This window comes from Pseudorca crassidens, chromosome X (assembly GCF_039906515.1).
Source record: "Pseudorca crassidens isolate mPseCra1 chromosome X, mPseCra1.hap1, whole genome shotgun sequence".
Classification (NCBI taxonomy): domain Eukaryota; kingdom Metazoa; phylum Chordata; class Mammalia; order Artiodactyla; family Delphinidae; genus Pseudorca; species Pseudorca crassidens.
The window spans coordinates 106,875,013-106,894,739 of record NC_090317.1 but is presented as its reverse complement, the minus strand read 5'-3'; the positions used below and the strand labels follow the sequence as shown (position 1 = coordinate 106,894,739).

Here is a 19,727-nt window from a genome sequence, read left to right as displayed (position 1 = left end):
GAACTTTTACCTCTGTTAAGGTGTCAGTAAAACAAACAGAAGATACAACATTTTATTCAAAGATAACATAATCACTACTCAAAGAAAGGAAAAACAAACAAAACACAGTACGTGGAGAAAGAAATTCACTTAAAATGTTAACTATGAATACTTGGGGATTGAGGAATTAGAGGTGATCTTTTCTACTTTGCTGTCATCCAAATTTTCTAGAGTGAGCAGGTACCACCTTTATAATGGAAAAAAGAAACGTATTTTAAAAGAAAGAAAGATACAAGTAGAATTAGAGTCCAGAAAAGGATGTCTAAAATGAGCAAGAGAAAAAGTGGATTCGCGCCTATGGACAAAACAGAATACACAGTATGAGATGACAGCAGACAAAAAAGGAAACAAACTATTTCACATATATAAGCAAACATGGACTTATTCATCTTGAATAAGGAGGATTGATGGTGGAGAGGCAAATTTTGGATAATCAAGAGGAAAAAATGGTCCCATCTGTGATAGAATAATGTCCCCCTCCCTGCCTGGCCCCAGCAAATATTCATGTCCTAATCCTTGGAACCTGTGATTATGTTGCCTTACAAGGCAACAGCGACTTTGCAGATGTAATTAATTGAAGAAGCTGTTTAAGTACTTATTTATTTATTTGGCCACATAGGGTCTTAGTTGCGGCGTGTGGGCTCTACGTTGCAGCTTTACGTTGCTGGCTCCAGAGTGCACGTGCTCAGTAGTTGCGGCTTGCAGGCTTAGCTGCCCCGGGGCATGTGGGATCTGAGTTCCCCGACCAGGGATCAAATCCGCATCCTCTGCATTGGAAGGTGGATTCTTAACCACTGGACCACCTGGGAAGTCCGAAGAATCTTAAAATGAGGACGTTAACTTCAATTATCTAGGTGGGGCCAATGTAATCATAAGGGTCCTTATAAAAGGGAGGCAGGAGACTTAGCGTCAGAGACGAGGTGTGATGATGGCCACAGAGGTTAGAACAGTGCACAGTCATGAGCTAAGGAACGGGGGTGGCCTCTAGGAGCTCCAAAGGGTAAGAAAAGCAATTTTCTTCCAGAGCCTCCAGAAGGAAGGCAGACCCACCAACACCTTGATTTTAGCCCAGTGAGAATGATTTTGGACTTCTGATGTCCATAACTGTAAGATAAGTTTGTATTGTTTTAAGCTATGAATTTTGTGGTCATTTGTTACAGTAGTAGTAGAAAGTTAATATACTACTCGTTCATGCATTCATTCAGCTCCGGTTACAGCCATAGACTGTTTATTGTACCGAACACACTAAGGCCTCTGCTTGGAACACCCCTTCCATCCATCTACCTACATCCTATCTTGTTCTTCAAAAGTAATTTAAACCATCACTTCCCCTTTGGAATGTTTGCCTGCCCTGGGCTCCTCCGCTGTCCAGTACCTCCGGGCACATCTCCTTTTCAGCACTTACCACACTTGAGTTGCAATCACTGATAATTGTATTCTTGTTTGTACCACTTTGCCAAGGTCTTGCTTAATAAGTGGCTTCCTTACTTGTTCCTTAGTTATTTGCCTGGTCTCTCCAACGTAACAAGCTTACAGAGGACAGGGCCTACTCCTCTGTGTGTGTACACATGCACACACACGTCTTTCCTGCGTATGTTTAATACACAGTGCTCCCCAAAAGCAGCATCAAATAAATGCTCATTCAAAAAACAATGAACCAGTCTGCTTTGTAACAAATCATTTCTCAAGTAATCAAGAGGGTAAACATCTGTGATACTATTATAACGCATTTTTATTATACCATTTACTCTAACCTGCTGTAAGAAATGAAGCTCGCTTATTCATTTTTCTTCTTGGGGAGGAACTCTGAATAGCGCTTTTTACTAGTCAAAATTATCTAGTTTTCATATTGATGGGTCTTTCACTTCAACCATCAGATGCCGTATCCAACACAGCCAAAACTTGTTTATGGATTTGACATATATTAACTGGTTGCCTACTATGTGCAAGTACTGCTTAGGATGTGGAGAAACAAATGAATAAATCAAAGCTTCAATTTTTGGAGGGGGGAAGAGAAGCAAATGAATACTACCAAACAGAACACTCTAAAGAAAAGAAGTAACATAATGATAAAGAGATGAGTGAGTTATTTTTCCCTTGGAGTAGAAAACCAGTCTTTAATGAGACAAATACGGTGGTCAACAAGAGAGCAGGTGGTAATAGTTAAGAACCAGGACTTTAAAGTTAAATGGAACTGGATTCAAATGTAGTTCCACCACTCACACTGTGCCCTTGGACAAATTACTTAACTTCCCTGAGCCCAACTTGCTCATCAGTGTTAAAGAAAAAAAAAAAGCCAAAAAGCTAGGGGGCAGGTGGATAATAGGCATACGCTCATGAGGTTATTATGCGAATTATAGGAAACTCATACAAAATGCCTAACATGGTGCCAGGCACCATGGCAAGCAGTTAATGCATAGTGGCTACTATATATTCAAAGCAGTGAATAACATTTCTGAATTATTTCAAAACCAGGTTTTTTACATGATATTACATGTTGTTAAAAAAAAAATCATTCACTCTACAAATACTAAGAAATGCAGAGGATGCTACTGTGCTCCACCCAGCTTCCTCCTCCTGGATGAGGAAATCATTCCCCCAGGAGCTGCCAGGAGCTTGGCTGCCAAAGGCTCACAGCTGATCCCCTTCGGGAATTTTGCTCTGAACTGCCTCAGCTAAGGTTACGCCCCCTTCTGGTCAAGCAGGAGAACCAAAGCCAACGCTCTTATTTCAATTTGGATCAGTTATGAAGGGCCACCCCAACTCCAGAGCCTGCGATGCCTGAGGCCTCTGTAGAAACCTCTTCTGTTCTCCTCATTCCCTCACAGAGATTGTTCCCAACCCACCCCCATAAACTTGCTCACCAGTTTCTATCTCAGAGTGGGCCTCCTCAAGGAAGCTGAATTAAGTCAAGCAGCCATCAGATGGGCAGGGCACTGCTGTGGAGCAGGGTTGACAAACTTCTTTTGTGGAAGGAGAGATGGTGCTTTTGGCTTTGGTGGACCATATGTTGTCCGTCGCATTTAGCGGCTCTGCCTTTCTAGTGTGAGAGCAGCCATAGACAATACATGAATGAATGGGTGTGGCTGTGCTCCAGTAAGGCCTTATTTTATGGACCCTGAATTTGAATATCATAATTACCATATCACAAAATATTCTTATTTTTATTTTAAAATATCTGACAAGATTCTTAGCTCATGGGAGTTCAAAGGATGTAACTGGATTTATTGTAATCATTTCCTAATATGCAAATAGCAAATCATGTTGTACACGTGAAACACGTTATATGCAGATTACACCTCAATGAAAGAAACAGGTAGGCTAGATTTGGCCAATGAGTCATCATTTGCCAATCCCTGAGCTAGAGGAATGGAGTAGACGGTAGGTGCTCATGAAGCTACCATTCCAGTGCATGAATTTACAGAATTTGATGTCATGGGACCCTAGAGCTTGTAAGAGGATAAAGAAGACCCCCTTCCTAGCTCCAGAAGGGTCAAGAGGGCATGTAGAAAAGGAAGGGAAAAAATGGGAAAAATAAGATTCATTATTTCTTTTTTTTTTTTTTTTGCGGTACGCGGGCCTCTCACTCTTGTGGCCTCTCCTGTTGCGGAGCACAGGCTCCGGACACGCAGGCTCAGTGGCCACGGCTCACGGGCCCAGCCGCTCTGCAGCATGTGGGATCTTCCCGGACCGGGGCACGAACCCGTGTCCCCTGCATCGGCAGGCGGACTCTCAGCCACTGCACCACCAGGGAAGCCCTCATAATTTCTTTTGAAGCTTAGTACCAACAAGAAAATCAAACACGGCAAAATAAAGCAGTAGTTTAATGTTCACTGTGTGGTATTTTCCATTTAGAAAATTTCATCTCCCCCAGTAAACAGAATTACATTTGAGTGGCAGTGTTTGTGGCTGTAGCGAAGTAATCATTACACATAAAAAACACAATTGCAATTTGCTACTGTTTTAATCTTTATAAAGAATATATTTTTAAATGATCTGATACAGGGTAGGGAAGCTAGATATAAACATATCTTAAAGACTGTTTGAGCCTGTCTTTATACCCAAATAGAGCAGCCTTCCACAGTCTATTTCCCTCCAGAAGAAACAACTTGGAGGAATTTACTTGAGTGACAAACATATTCTTAACTCCTTCCCCTGAAACCTTTGGCTTTTAGTTTTGCCATGGTGTACATTCTTATCTGGTTTGTCTTTTTTCTTTTCTGTATTCCCTTAAATGAATCTCTTTTTTGATCATTTTTATTTTTGGTTTGTTGCTATCCAACCCTTGCTTTGAAGTCGTTATAGCTCCTCTCCCCATATTCCTTCACATTTAATATTATGAGATTTCCTCTTAATCCATACCTGACCTCCAGCCAACCTTTACTTATCTAGCTCTTGACAACCCCTTCCTGTACATCGTCAGAACAAGTGAATAATTGTTGCTTAGGATTTGAGTAGTTGAGAAAGGAACAGAAGCCTCCTCTCTATGGATTCACGTTACTATACTGAGAAATATGGAGACTCGGAGTGCTAATTTCAGGAGTGCTGACTTCAGTTGACACCAACTGTAAAAGGCTGTTAATGACTATATCCCTGGCTTTTGAGGTCTCCAGGTTCTTCTCTCTAGAGACTTGAATACTAATTTGGTCCACACTTGTCATGATGAGTTCAGATGCCAGAATCTGGGTAGGAGAACTGTCATGAAGCACAGTGTCCATAATGTACTGCTTGTATAACTCCACGACCTTCTGCTCCAGGTATTCGTTCAGCACTGCATTCGAAATAGGCTTCTGCATTTGCAGGCTGCTTTTCTCTTTGATGCTGGTTATTCTCCAGTAGGATGAATACCGCTGGATAGGTTTGGGTGGGAAGTCGCTGGGCTGAGTGGAAATGGAATCCTCCATGGACAAAGGAATCTCAGACGATTTCAGCAAAGGGCCATGTTCAAAACTGCTCTCAGAGGGAAAATCTGTTGTCACTGAATTAATGGCCATCACTTGGCCCCCTGCAATATGTAAGTCATTGTAATTCTTGCAGATACTCTTGCAGGAAGGTGGAACCAAGTAGGTCTCTCTGCTGGGGTCTCTGTATAGTTCAACTGCGGCCAAGTTTGGGCTTTCAAACACGGGATTGGGGTTTGTCTGCACCACTGTGATTCTCGGATTTCTACTGCGTTGGCTGTCTCTTGAATGCACTGAAGAAATAAACTTGCCTGAGGATTTGCATCTCACATAGAGACTTCGGACTTGTGTTTCATCCACGGAGGAATAGGAAAGAGTAGCAGCAGCTGTGGCTTCTGTCTTCTCTTCCTTTTCCTCAGCCACCTGCTCATTATAAGATGTACAACTCCACTGGATGTCACTCCGGTAAGCAAGTCCACTGAGATACCCTTCTGACAGCATTCTGGAAAGAGAGTTAGTAACAGTGGGGGAAAAGAAGACTGGAGTTTTATAAATTGGCAGTTGTTCTATCAAAAAAAATAAAGGACAATAAATAAGTTCATTTCATTCATTCCCCAAGCTAGTCCTCATTCTGTGCCTGCTGTGCGCCAGGGCCATAGCATGTGTTGGAGGTATAAAGATGAAATGGGCACATTTCCACCCTTAAAGAAGTTTCTCATTAACAACCTGGGGCGAAGGAAGAGAAATGACAGGGTATGTTTCAGAGAAGGTGACATTTCAGCTAAACTGAAGGCTAAGAGTTCCATCCCTAGGCACAGAGTTATAAGAGAATGTGGTGACATGGCCTCTTTGGCATATATAAGACACTGAGCATAAGCAGAAAGGACTGGGGAGATAGGTTGGAATTGGATCCTGAAGGGCCTTGGGAGTCGGGCAAGGGCATTTGCCTTCTGCCCCGAAGGAAATGGAGAGTGATTGAGAAGCTGCAAACTGGGGAAGCAGCATAACTAGTGGTTTATGAAAAAATGAGGAAATTTGTGGCAGATTCTACTGAAAATAAAAGCTATATCTTACTTATCATTGTACTTTATCCCTGGGAGCTAGCACAGTTGTCTGCATTTAGGAGGGAATCAAAAGGTACTTAACTTGAATTAAATAATTAACAGCAGTAGCATGGCATGAAATTAATTCACCATCAACCCATCATGAAGGACCATGAAGCCTCGTCTACCTTTGCTGCCCAGGATGGCTTTCTTGCTCTATCCCTCCCAGTTTTTACGATATGTCCTGGAAATGTCCCTGTGTCCGACTGACGTTTTTACCTCTACCCTAGTCACCAAGGAGCTTTCCTGACTGTGAGCTTTTCCTCCACCTGTGCCACCCCTCCACCTTCAGCAGTTGTCACTGGATTCTGGGGTGGCTAGAATAGGCTAGAAGCCAGCAGCTGCATTTTCTAAAAAAGGAACGTGCTGGTACTCCTGGCAATGGAGCAGCAGACAAAAGCAAAGAGAACTGGTCCTCTTTGGCCCCAAGGGCTGGGCTTCGAAAACAGACCCGTCGACTTGAGCCTGAAATTGACAAGTCAAATTAGAAAAGGATTATTTTAATCCTAAGGATCCTCTTTTTAAAAAAATTTTAGCCTCTCTTTTATAGTCATGAAGTTATCTCCCAAGTGAACTTTTTCATTGTATAAAGTTAATATTATTGATGCAGTATAATTAGTATAATTGTTTCTATTGTATAAGGGTAATATTTTCAGTGTTTATTTCTTTCGGGGGAACTATTCCAAGATGTATTGAGCAAATTTATCAATTATTTAAATGTTTACTCCATTCCAGGCCCTGTCACGTACCATGAAGATACAAAGTTAAAGGTCTTCAACAAATCCGTGAAGTAATTTTCGTATGCTGGACACACTTATAAGGGTAAGAAAATGTTCTTTCCTGAAAAAGCTTTTTAAATGCGGTTCTGCTCTCAACAAACCGAACGTCCAGGCGAAAAGGCAGATCTTCTATACATGAGAAAATAGTTAACAGAGCAAGGAAGTTTATCATAAAGGCTTTACTAGTGACACAGTTACTTCACGACCCTCCCTCTCTGCCCCACCCCGGCTGCCAGTAGGGCCCTCCACGTTCAAGACCTCAGAATGTCCTTGTGGAAAACCAGAGCAAAAACACAACTCTCAGCTTTTGAGTTGCTAAATAGGCTTCAGAACCTCTTGGCAGAAAGCATAGTTGTAGAGAAATGGCTTTTGAGATACCATAACCGAGCTTTTAAACTTCGGAATCCAGAACCCTAAATGACTTAGGGCATAATATTGACATATCAACAGTAGACTCAATGGATGGAATCCCCGCGGAGGGAGAGAATACCGCTCCAGATAGATCTGGGGAGCCCAGAGTAGAAGAGGCCTGTGCCCTACCTCCCACGTAGAACCTGAGGAAGCACGAAGTCTCTCTTCTCTCCTGCCCAGCATGGAATGCCTGGGCGGACAGGCCTGAGGCTGCCCCGTGAAGTCTGCTCACGTACCAGCATGCTGCCCAGAGCCTGCAAACCTGGAGAAGACCTCAACTGCAGATGGGAAGATTGCAGACATGATGTTTATAGACTGTTAACCAGGGGCCAGGAGAGTGACAAGTCACCGTGAATGCCAATGGGACTACATGATGACAGCCAGAAATGCCGACCCCGCACCCCACACACACATCCCCAGCTGACCCTACGGCTTTATGGAAGCAAGCTGGAACTTAGAGGCAAACCCAAGCTGGAGGGACCCCTGAAGTGGCTGAGGACAGTGATTACTCAGAATGTGAGCTCAAAAGCAAGATCACACTGAGGTAGAGAAAAGCAAAGATTTCTAGGAAAAATAACAGATTAGGCATATATCTGTATTTTTTCTTCCCCCAAACTTCACTAAAACAACATTAAATGATGTTTTTAAATATAATATACAAGAAAAAGGAGAACAAGAGAAGAGACTAAAGCAATTACATTTTAGAAGCTGGAAAGCAGTAGGCCGGGGTGAATGACTTCAAGAAGCAAATGAAAAATCTCAAAGCAGTGCAGTCCAACAGAACTTTCTGGGATGCTAGGATGATCTATATATGTGCCGTCCAAAATATGAATAGCCACATGTGGCTATTAAGCGCTTGAAATGTGGCTAATGAAACTGAATGTCATTAATTAATGAATTAACTTTATTTAATTTAAATTATTAAAAAATACCACATAGCTAAGACGCTGGACAGCACAGACTTAGAAGACAGTGAAGGTGATAATGCAGAATCACTCTTGAGAATCACCCTTGTCCCCATTCAGTCATTATCCCAAATCACCTGCTGTTTATCATATTTCTTTTCATGTTAAACAATCAGCCATAGTGGATTCTTCTCTCACTTTATGTGGATGATGTCTATGGCCCCTCCAGGTAATCTCCACTCCTTCACCACAGTAAAGGAAGCGGTCCAGGATTTTGTTTTGAGTATTGAATGAGCCCTTTGCCCCATTTGCCGTGGACTGAGAGCTTTGTTGGTACCTTAATTCTGGTAGAATAAGAGACCTACCATTCTGATGTGTGGAGCCCAAGGCAGACCAGTACAGTGGTAGGTCCCATGATGGAAAAGCAGAAAATATGTCCTAATATCTAGGGATAGATACCCGCCTGCCTAAAGGAAAAGATTCCTACGAACGAGGAGTGGGCGATAAGGTCAGGGAGGTAAGTTGAGACATGCAAGGCTGAGGACATTCAGTTTACCCTGAAGGCAGTACAAAGCTCTGGAAGGTGACCAAACTTATTCAAGGCATGGTGTGATCTGTCAGTAAAGGGCAAGAGGAATTTCAGCAGGATTGGAGTCAAGGACCCGAGTTAGGAGGCTGCTGGATTCATGCCCACCTGAGGTGCTTGGGAAAGGAACCAGGAGGAAAGTAGCAGAAAAGGAAGAGAAGGGATGAACTTGAGAGACCATAACCGAAATGGGGAGGCCAGAAGGAGCCGGGAAGAGAGCTGATGGGCTTAGTTTTGTTCCTCTTGAGTCTGACATGAGTGCAAGTGTCTAACTGTGCATTGGAGATTCAGGTAGGGAGCTCGTTAGAGGGGTAACTTACAGTCAACAGTGAAATCATCTCCCAAGTGTGGGCTGTAGGATTTTCTGTTTGGGGGCTTGAGAAGCTTGTGAGTGTAATAATTTCTGTGGGGAACCTGCCTTGAACAGTACAAGGAGGAATGAGCCACAAGAGCTGCAGTGTCGATAGCTTTATAGAGACTACAAGGGCTTCAAATGTGAACAGGTCACATTTAAAAAATCGACATTCAAAGGTAGAATTTAGTTGTTATTCAGACTCATTAAGGCAAAAAAAAATTATTGAACTGGTAGTCAAGAGACTAGAATTCTAGTTCTGACCTTGCCACTAGCTGTGGTTTTAGTCTAGTTAATGGCAGGTCTGTAACAGGGCTAGCATTTAGTACTAGCTACAACCCAGACACTAAGTGCTTTCTGTGTACTGAATCAGTGGATCCCCACAAAAACTCAAAGATGTAGGTACTATTATTATGCTCATTTTATATATGTCAAAATTAAGTAATCTGCCCAAAGCCAGCAGGCATTCAAATGCTGTCAGTCAGAAAACGGAGCCCACTGGAATTCCCTGGTAGTCCAGTGGTTAGGACTCCACGCCCCCATTGCAGGGGGCCCGGGTTCGATCCCTGGTGGGGGATCCCTGCAGGCCATGCACGTGGCCAAAAGGAAAAAAAAAGAAAGAAAGAAAAGAAAACAGCCCATGCTCGCATGTCATTTAACCTCTCAGAGACTCAACTTCTTATCTGTAAATGGAGAATGTGGGATTAAATTAAAGAGTCCCCTCAAACTTTAATATTGCATGGGGTTTTGACTATGTTAAGAGAAGAGAACAAGTGAGGTGAGCGTTACTCAGAATCAAAATCAGTTTCTAAAAGCTAGCAGCAGAGGGCAGCAGAGAGCATGCTAAAGCAGCTTTTGAAAGATTTTTCTCAAGCAATGGAGAGAGTAATAATGTGTGAAACACACAAATTATACATGTTAACTCATTTGATCTTTATGAAAACCATTTAATGTACCACTAGAATAAAAATAGTACCAGAGGGCTTCCCTGGTGGTGCAGTGGTTAAGAAGCCACCTGCCAGTGCAGGGGACACGGGTTCGAGCCCTGGTCCGTGAAGATCCCACATGCGGCGGAGCAAGTAAGCCCATGCGCCACAACTACCGAGCCTGCTCTCTACAGCCCGTGAGCCACAACTACAGAAGCCCATGCGCCTAGAGCCCGAGCTCCGCAACAAGAGAAGCCACCGCAATGAGAAGCCCGCGCACCGCAACGAAGAGTAGCCCCCGCTCGCCGCAAACTAGAGAAAGCCCGTGCGCAGCAACGAAGACCCAACCAGCCAAAAACAAATAAATTAATTTAAAAAACTAGTACTACATATCATGACATCTTAAAATTTTAAAATAGAGAAAGTTATTTGGGTTTATTTTGATTAATTGTTGGCATTTTTCTTAATAAATTTCATTGATTATAAAATTCTTAGAAGACCTCACTCTTCAAAGGTATTATAAAAGATATACTTTAAACAAATGTTAACATATTTGACTTAATTTTATCTGAGACAATAAAACTTAAGCCAATGGATTACTTCACTTGTTCAAAGGTATTTTATTGCTTGAATTTTTATTTCTCATCATAGAGAAGATAGAGATAGAGATAGAGATATATCTGGAATTCTCCATGACTGATTAACTGTGAAGGAAAAGACTCTCAAGGACATTTGCAGATGAGATGTTCTAGGCAAATTTAGCCTCCGTTAATCATTATCAGACAGGGGAATACCAAAATTAACCTGATGTGTAAATTCACAACTTAGAAATATGTGCTGAAGTCCAGCACGTTGTTAAATCATTTACTTGGATTTCATAAAACTGATGTTATAACTCTGTACGTAGAAATACTTTTTCTTTCTAAATAAATATTTTTAATAAAATACCACAGCAAATAAACTACTGAAGTAGAAATCCCATAGGATTTTTTAAATTTTTGGAGTCCTTTATCATTTTCATGGGACTTTTTGAAGAAATGGCTTAACAAGACAAGTCCTTAAAACAGCACAAAAGTATGAAGTGCAAATATTTTAAAGAGTAACATCACTTAACAGTACTCAACGGTGGAAGCCATACCTTTAGACTTAGAAAAAAATGCTCTTGGCCGTAAGGTTAAGTTTGGACTCTATTTTCTAACTTTGAGAGGCTATTATTCCCAAATGTTGTTTGTCTTTCTGACAAAAGGCTAATAAGGCAGAAGATCTTGTTCTGTTTTGGATTCTTCCCCCCACCTCTCTTTTCAAATGAGTGAAGAAATAAGCAGCTCTCATTTAAAAAAAAAAAAAGAGAAGAAAGGAAAAACAATCTGTGGCTGCCCCAAACTGGGGCCTCGGATACAAGATCTGAGCCTCTGGGGTCACATCACTGGCCTGTAGAGGCTCAGAACCCTGCCAAGGTCAGGTGTGCATCTCTGGGGAGGAGGAGGTGAGAGGCGCGAGGAGCCGCCACGCCATCGAGATTCTCTGCTGATTGTCCATGTGAGGGCCGCTCAGTTGATGGAACTGACCAAGAGCAACAAGATCCCCAAAACTGTCCATTGCAGGACCCTACAAATAAGTGAAAAAGCTAGAGGACACCTCCAGGAAGTACTTGATTACCCAGTCCCTTCTGAGTCATAATTCCAAGGGGCAAGGATGATCCAACAGCTTTCCAGAGGTGCTTGAAAAAAAGCTTTGGTTCCGTTCAGCTGGTCATTCCTGGTAGAGCCCCTCTAAGTGTGTAGACTTCATGGCCAGCTGACAGTCACCACTGGAGTTGTGTTGTGTCAGTAGTCTGGGAGAAAACCAGTAGTTGACGAGGCTGGAGACTACCAATATAGACATACTTTTAATTTACACTGAAACAACACAAGCATGGGTTCAAAGAGAAAAACTAAAGAGGGAAAAAATTTATAAGAGGGGATGTTTGGAAAAACCTAATTTAGGGATCAGCAAACTTTCTCTATAAATGGCCAAATATTTAATATTTTAGGTTTCTGTCACAACTACTCAACTCTGCCATCATAGCAGGAAAGCAGCCACAGATAATATGTAAACAAATGGGTGTGGCTGTGTTCCAATAAAACTTTATTTACAAAAAAACTTTATTTACAAAAACAGGCAAAGGGCCAGTTTGACCTATAGGCTATGGCTTGCCTATCCTTGACCTAAGTCAAAAAGCAGATGCAGTAATTGAGATAGGGCACAATAATAAAAGCAATTGTGTTGGGTGCTTTCCAGACATTACCCCTAATCTTCCAACAACAGTGCATTGTTAGATATTATCATAATCCGGGTTTTCCAAATGAGAAAACTAAGATTAAGATAGGACAAATGACCTTCCCAAGGTCACAAAGCAAATAAGTAGTGGAGGGAAGATTCAAGTCAATTTACTAACCCCAAAGTGTGTGATCTGTTCTTAAACATATCACACCTACTGCCTAGTTGAGAGCAGTTAATATCACACAATCACGACAAGCAATTAGTCCTTCCAGGAAAAGGGTACCCGCCCTGACTCCATTTTAATAACAACCCTTGCCCAATAAAGGAAGGAAGGTGCAGTGAAGTACAGAAAGAAAAGCTCCAAGAAGACAGCCAGTGCCCACCGCACAGGGCTACACACATGTCCCAATTGTGTATCAATGTTCATATGTCTTTGAGATATACAAATAATTTATCCTCTGCTCTTTTAATCTAACCATATGAACAGTTTCCTTAACCATTCCCACCGCTATAGCCTGGCGTCATCTTGCCCTTAATTTTTCAACCGCAGAGTAATTTAGTATTACAGATGCCCTGTTTAAATATCAGCAGCTCCCCATTACCTCCAGGATAAAGTCCACACACGTTAGGCCCTCATGATACCTGTTTTTTTTTTTTTGGTCCAAATTATTTTGTTTATTTAATTTTTACATCTTTATTGGAGTATAATTGCTTTACAATGGTGTGTAAGTTTCTGCTTTATAACAAAGTGAATCAGTTATACATATACATATGTTCCCATATCTCTTCCCTCTTGCGTCTCCCTCCCTCTTATCTACCTTCTTCATCTTACCTCTGCCTGTTCCCACAAGACCCAGGACGCCAGCCATGCTGAACTCCTCCCTGTTCTCCCAAATCCCATGCCCATCCCAGGCATTTGTCCCTTTCTTCTTCTATCCTGAGAGCCCTGGTTCCTTATCCATCCCCCATTCCACCACCACCCTTCAAGTCTCATATCTCAACCTTTCAGAGCCCCTGGCCATCCATTCAGAATCCTGGTCCCTAAATTAGAAATGCTAAATTCTTCTCTCCCCTACCCCAATATATTTATCAGGATTGCATAGAACCTTAGCAAATTCCAGTTGCTACCTTAAACAATGAAGTAAATCATTGGGACAGTCCTTTGAATCAAGAAGTAACTGGCAATAGCAAAAGAAAAGCAGAAGAATGAGGATTGGCAGGAAGGGCGATGGGGGGGCTGGTGTGCGTTGGGGGTGATAAGGTGGCAAAACAGATCCTATCTCTGGAAAGACAGTTTGCAGGCATGCAAAGCAAGACTTCTGCGAAGCTGGTTGAGACAGTGCAGAGAAGACCTCTACCGTGGCACAAAAAATGGAGACAGTGGGATGGGGCTGCCTCAGAGCATCATGGGATGTAACCTCACAGAAATAAGGACAGGAAAACGTTATCTGCTATTTCATAGACAATCTATAGCCTAGCTAGTTGGGGTGCAGCTTGGTTCCCACCTGTCAGCATGCCTGCTCATATAGTTCTGCCTTTTAACAGAAAATAGTACATCTACAGACACATCTTATGTTAGCAAATAATTTCTCATAGTAGACATTGAGGTTTTTTCTTGCTTTTTTACTGTGTGCAATCACTGCATATGCCTGCAGGAATGTTTCCTCAGGCCAGATTTGGAGAAGCCAAATTACTAGATCCCATCTATTGCAAATTGCCTTTCAAGTAGCTTGGCCCAATTTATTTTCTCACCACCAATGTCTGAGATTAACTGTTTCCACTGATATTCTTCAACACGCTATTTGTTTTTCATTTTCCAATCAGATGAGCACATTTAGTTTTGCCTCAAATTTGAGGGTGAAGAAAACTGTCTTGTTAAGATTATATGTAGGTGATATACCAGAAATGTTATTTTTAATACCACCCCATCCTCAAAATACTCTATTTCATCTCTTCATCTCTTTATTTCCCCTATAATCTAAATTCTAGATCCTTTAATTCCAATCTATGATTTTTAAAGATCTTCTTGATTTGGGGGACTTGCAAATAAACCACTGAAGGGTTATCATTGAAAAACTTGAATATTACTTTGCTCATAATCTAGTTATGATACTGTAACCAAATCCATATTACATTGGGTTTTTTTTTCTTTTGGCGAACAATACAAGAACTTTACCCAAAACAAAGGGTTTCTTTAGGAAGGATCTCGCTATATGAAAAAGCATCTGCATTTTCCTGACCCTTACCTTTGAAAGTACGTGTTCTTTAGAAATTGAAATAACCATTCACTTAATCATATACCTTGGATTATATCCCTATTATTTCATATTTTGTGGTATTTGTTGATAGATGCTCTAAAGTATCACTTACTTTGTATTTCAGTTCCTGTTACAAAACATGTAATTTGGGATTATCAATTCTTCTGTCAAATATGAAGTGATTCTTACTTAATGAGTTAACTCCTGAAAGTCTAATTTGATGACTAATATAATATAATCTTAAGTCAAAAGGCCTCCGTTTTCCATATCAACATCAACAAGTAAATAATTTTCTGTTCAATTCTACTTAGATCCTTATGACTAAAGGTAGCAGCTACTTCCAAGGGCTTTATCTGGATATGAATTTCCTTATTTCAGAAAATGTAAATTTTGGTGCAGACATATTAGTAAATATATTTTTATCATAGTTTGGATTTTTCTTCATATTCTGTCTTTATGTCTTACAAACAGAAAAATTAAAGCTTATGATCACTTTTTTGAAATACTTTTAAAGTATTTTGACATAAAATGAGAGGACTAAAAAACTAAGAAAAATGATCATGATAGAGTTGATTGATGTTAAATTTCCTTGGTGGTATAATTCTTAATCATTGTTAATTATGTTGTTAATTATGGCTATCACCATTAACATTTACTTAATTGTGGGCATATCAGACAAATGCAATGCAAGATACTTGATTGGATCCTAAATTTAAAAAATAAAAACTCTCTAAAGGACATATAGATAATTGGAGAAATTTGAATATGAGTCATATATTAGATAATAGTATTGTATTAATGTTAAATTTCCTTAGCATTATAATCACGTAGAAGACTGCTCTTTTTCTTCGGAGATACAGGGTCAAGAATTTCAAGGTGATGTATCCTAAAGTCAACAATATACTTTCAAACAGTTCAGGGGAAAAAAAGAAAACACCTGTGTGTATGTGTGTTTACATACATATACAGAGAGAGAGACATAGCAAGAGAAAAAAATGAATGTGGCAGAATGCTACAATTGATTAATCTACATAGTAAAAACGTGTGTGCATTGTACGGATACTCTTCTTTCCATTTTTATATAGGTTTGAAACTTTGCAAAACAAAAATTGGAGGGAAAGTAACTATAGTTAGTTAATGAAGGCAAATTTACATTCTATCATGTTTATGAAGAGTTCAGAGGGACAATGTCTTATATATCTAAGATAATCATTAGGTCTGTGTTTGGAAATGTTTCAGTAACTTGAAATAACCATTGAAAACATCACTTTGCTCTGAGATAATAAAATTAGTGCATGTTTGTGTATCCCCCAAATTACCATTATAATATGAATGTTTTACACAAATTTCAAATACTCTGCACTCCTCCAAGAAGCTTCTCAAATTCAGAAACACGATCTTCTTACACTGACCTATGCAAGAAATGGTCTACAAATATCAATATGAATATTCTGGCCAAACCAGGTTTATATTTAAGTACAAATAGATGTGCACATACACAAAAAAGAATGGTTGAGCAGGTCTAAAAATAATTCAAACAAAAGCCCACCTGTGCGTGTACTGTCTTTAGTACCAACAGGGAGACTTTCCCCAAATCACCCAGATGGCAATTTGAAAAGCATCATCACTGTAGATCACATTTACTTTGAGTATGTCCTGCCACAGTGAAAAACACTTATCACAAGCTCGCCCAATGAATAATTGAGAGTTAAATCCAATTGGAATATATTGTGATTGTATTCATCTCTAAAACTACATCACTGTGACCGAATTTGAGTGGTGCTGTCCCTGCAAAATTCTGCCTAGGTTTTTAGGCCTTCTTTAAAAAACGCAGATGCTAAACCTGTGTAGCAGTTAGTGAACGGGGACTGAATAAATTACACAACAAATATTTGATCAGACCAGTCAAAAATTTTCAGTAAAAAGAAAAATTGTTAGAAATGTCCAAAGTGTGAACGTGAGGTAAGAGAAGGGGAGTGCTGGACTGCATTTCTCTTTATTGTCTAACTCCATTGAATGCTTGTTTACATGCCCACTCACCTCTGATCTGGTAAATGAGAAAAGCATTTTAGATGGTCATGAGATTGGATCTGAGTTCTGATGATAAAGGGCGAAGAAAGGGTAGGAAGAGAAATGACAGAAAAAGTTCACAGCCATAGGGTCTCTTGCCTCCTTTGCTTACCTTCACTAACCAGTCTGTGCCTTTGGTCCTGCAGAAACACCACGATTGACCATATAGAGATGAACAGGCCAGCCAGTGCTTTTGCCAGAAATGTTCGCAAGCCTTTGGTGAGTCTAGTTTTCACTGATAAGACCAAGAAACTAAGCTGCTCGTTGCACTTGCCATTCTTTTTATAACTGATCCTATGGAAAAAGTTGTTTTTGCTCAAGTCTGACTTGTGCTCAAGAAGTGTGGGAAGTCCCAAGAAAGGGGGAGGCAATAACTGACAAACCCACATCGAGCCGCAGAATGGTGTTTCTTCCCCTTTTTCGAAAAATGAAACCTATCTATGAAAGTGCCTCTGGTTAAAATAGTTTATTGCTATACATTATGTAAGAACCCTGTCGACATAAATTTATTCCTCTAACAAGAAATTCTCTAGAACCCCTCTCCCCAAAGAGAGCCAAGTCAGAGATGATTTAGCAAATTCCCTGTTTCATCATTAACCTGTAATGTTTAAGAAGTATTATTTCTCAGTTGTACTCATGATTTTTAAAAATGCTAATGAAAACAGTTTTCTCTCTCAAATTAACCAAGGTAAAAACAATTCAATAGTACTCTGAGTGGGCAAGGTTGTGGGGAAGCAGGCACTCTGATACACTATCGGTGAGATTATAAACATTTTCAAAAGGTAATTTTCCAGTGTCTGTTAAAGTTTTTTTTCCCCAAAGTTTAAATATTCATACCCTTTGACCCAGCAGTACCATTTCTAAAATTTATCCATGGGATATACTTGCACCTGTACACGAAGACATGTGAAAAGATATTTGTTGCAGCATTAAGAAACACCTAGGAAAAAAATATAAATAGGGTATCAGCTAAATACCTGAGAGTATATCCCTACTGTAGAAAATTAGGTAGTTGTTAGAGTGTGGCGGCTTTATGTCTAATAATAGGAAAAGATCTCCAAGATACATTGTTTAGGAAGAACATGTAAGACCTAATATGCTCCAATTTGTATTTTTAAAGGATTATATATATTTTTTGCTAATGCATAGAATATTTCTATAGGGATATACAAGAATCTAGAAACAAGCAATTGCCTTTTGAGAATGAGTCTTAATTTTCATACCATATCCTTTTGAAATTTCTACTGTGTATATGTATGACTTTTCCATTTTGAAAGATAGTATTTTTAAGTCATATTTAATTTTATTTGATCTTACAGTCCAAATGAATTATAATCTATATCTTTACTGGAGTTCAGAGAAGTCTGTCTACAGATGGGTCAGTTATTTTTGCCCAAAAGCAGAAAAATGTTTAGAGTTCTTAAAATAATTTAGCTAGTTTACCCTGATGGCTTCAATTAAACCAACAAAGAATAATCCTGCCCTAAGTAATATCTGCTCCTGTTCCCTGTTTCTACCTAACTCTAATCAAAGCTAAGCTCCAGACTCTGAATATGTAAACATTTCCACTTGATGGGTTTCTTTTGTTTACCTTTGATCTATGACTTACCTTGAAAAGTTATACCTTTAAAAGTGTACTGACTTTTTATTTCGGTTAGAGTCTTTTTTAATTTTCTGCATTATTTCATGGAACATTACTTAGATCCAGTTGAAAAGGCAGGTTCCCACATATAAGCCATAACACAGTTTCTCAATTAGTCCCAAATCTGACTTGACCTGCTAACACTAGAAGGACCAGACTTACGGCCCCGGGGGCAGGTTCATTTGCAGTGTAATCCTATAAAATCAGGCCCAGGTATGTCTCCAGGCTTTTGTAGCCTGTCAAGAACTTAGCTGTGAGCAAGAGGTTATAGCAACTTCAGGGCTAGATATTGTTTCATTTCATTCTAGTGTAGGTTCAACCACAACCAGATATACTGTGGATATCCTAGAGTCGGTTTTACCTACTTCTGGAAACACTTTCTGATGGGATCCGTATGAGCTCACCTTCAGTGCCATGCCATAACCACTATGGGGTGATTCCGTCTGCTCTAGGTTGAGTTAAGTCACATTTATTGTTTTATTCAAATACAGTATGCAGAATTTTTATTATAGTCACCCTTGATTTTGTCTCTTAAGTTACTCATTTTATGGAAATCATCCTTTTCAGCAAATATTTTCTGTAATCAAGAAGTTGGCACTGGGCTTCCCTGGTGGCGCAGTGGTTGAGAGTCCGCCTGCCGATGCAGGGGACACAGGTTCGTGCCCCGGTCCGGGAAGATCCCACATGCCGCGGAGCGGCTGGGCCCCTGAGCCATGGCCGCTGAGCCTGCGCGTCCAGAGCCTGTGCTCCGCAACGGGAGAGGCCACAACAGTGAGAGGCCACGTACCGCAAAAAAAAAAAAAAAAAAAAAGTTGGCACTATGTCAAGTTTGCTCTTTTGATAAGACTTGAGCTTCTGAAATTGGCTTTAAACTGCTTTCTCTTTGGTGACTATAATAAAGCAGAATTACATCCTTTGTAGCTGAAATCTTAAAATACGATTTTCTATCAATCTGCTGGATGGCGTATGCCTCTAAATGGCTATTATTCCTATTATTCAATTACCTCTCCGGGTGTCAAAACCTCCTCCAGGCTATTTCCATTATGTTGTCATCTATACTTAGCTCCCCCCAAATCCTCATGATTTCCCCCCCGCAAGTCCACCCTGTACTCACTTCCGAGTGCTCTTCCCAGCACTCTCAAATTCCTCAACAGTTTGTCTTTCTGTCACGTCCTGCTTGCCAATTGTCAGTTCCAGATAAAACCCATTATTGCCTTTCCCATAACTAGAGAAATGTATGTCTGTATATATTAAATATATATGTGTGTGTGTGTGTATGCACATACACACAACTGATCAGTTCCCAAATTTATTCCATCAAACCTCAACTCTTTCAGCATAAATTCTTTGTCTTCCTGAAGTGTGCTCTCCAGCCACTTACAATACAGTTTTCTCTCTCAATATCAAATGACCCAACTGAATCTACTTTCTCAAAGTTCCCAAGGCCCCTTAGTCATCAAGTCTAATGACCTTTATCTCAGGCTATAACCTCT

General features: G+C 40.3%; 1 protein-coding gene across 1 annotated transcript; it reads right to left on the bottom strand.

Moving 5' to 3' along the window:
* Positions 1-3,992: 3,992 nt before the first annotated feature.
* On the bottom strand, positions 3,993-16,913 carry TASL (TLR adaptor interacting with endolysosomal SLC15A4). Its single transcript, XM_067722226.1, has 2 exons — positions 16,705-16,913; positions 3,993-5,442 (listed from the first exon to the last, which is right to left on the bottom strand). Exon 2 carries the CDS (start codon positions 5,439-5,441, stop codon positions 4,524-4,526), a length of 918 nt encoding a protein of 305 aa, XP_067578327.1. The 5' UTR covers position 5,442; positions 16,705-16,913; the 3' UTR covers positions 3,993-4,523.
* Between the last annotated feature and the right edge of the window lie 2,814 nt (positions 16,914-19,727).

What these genes read in the sequence shown, in the direction of transcription:
- TASL (XM_067722226.1), bottom strand. Translation starts at nt 5,441, where the DNA reads ATGCTGTCAGAAGGGTATCTCAGTGGACTTGCTTACCGGAGTGACATC.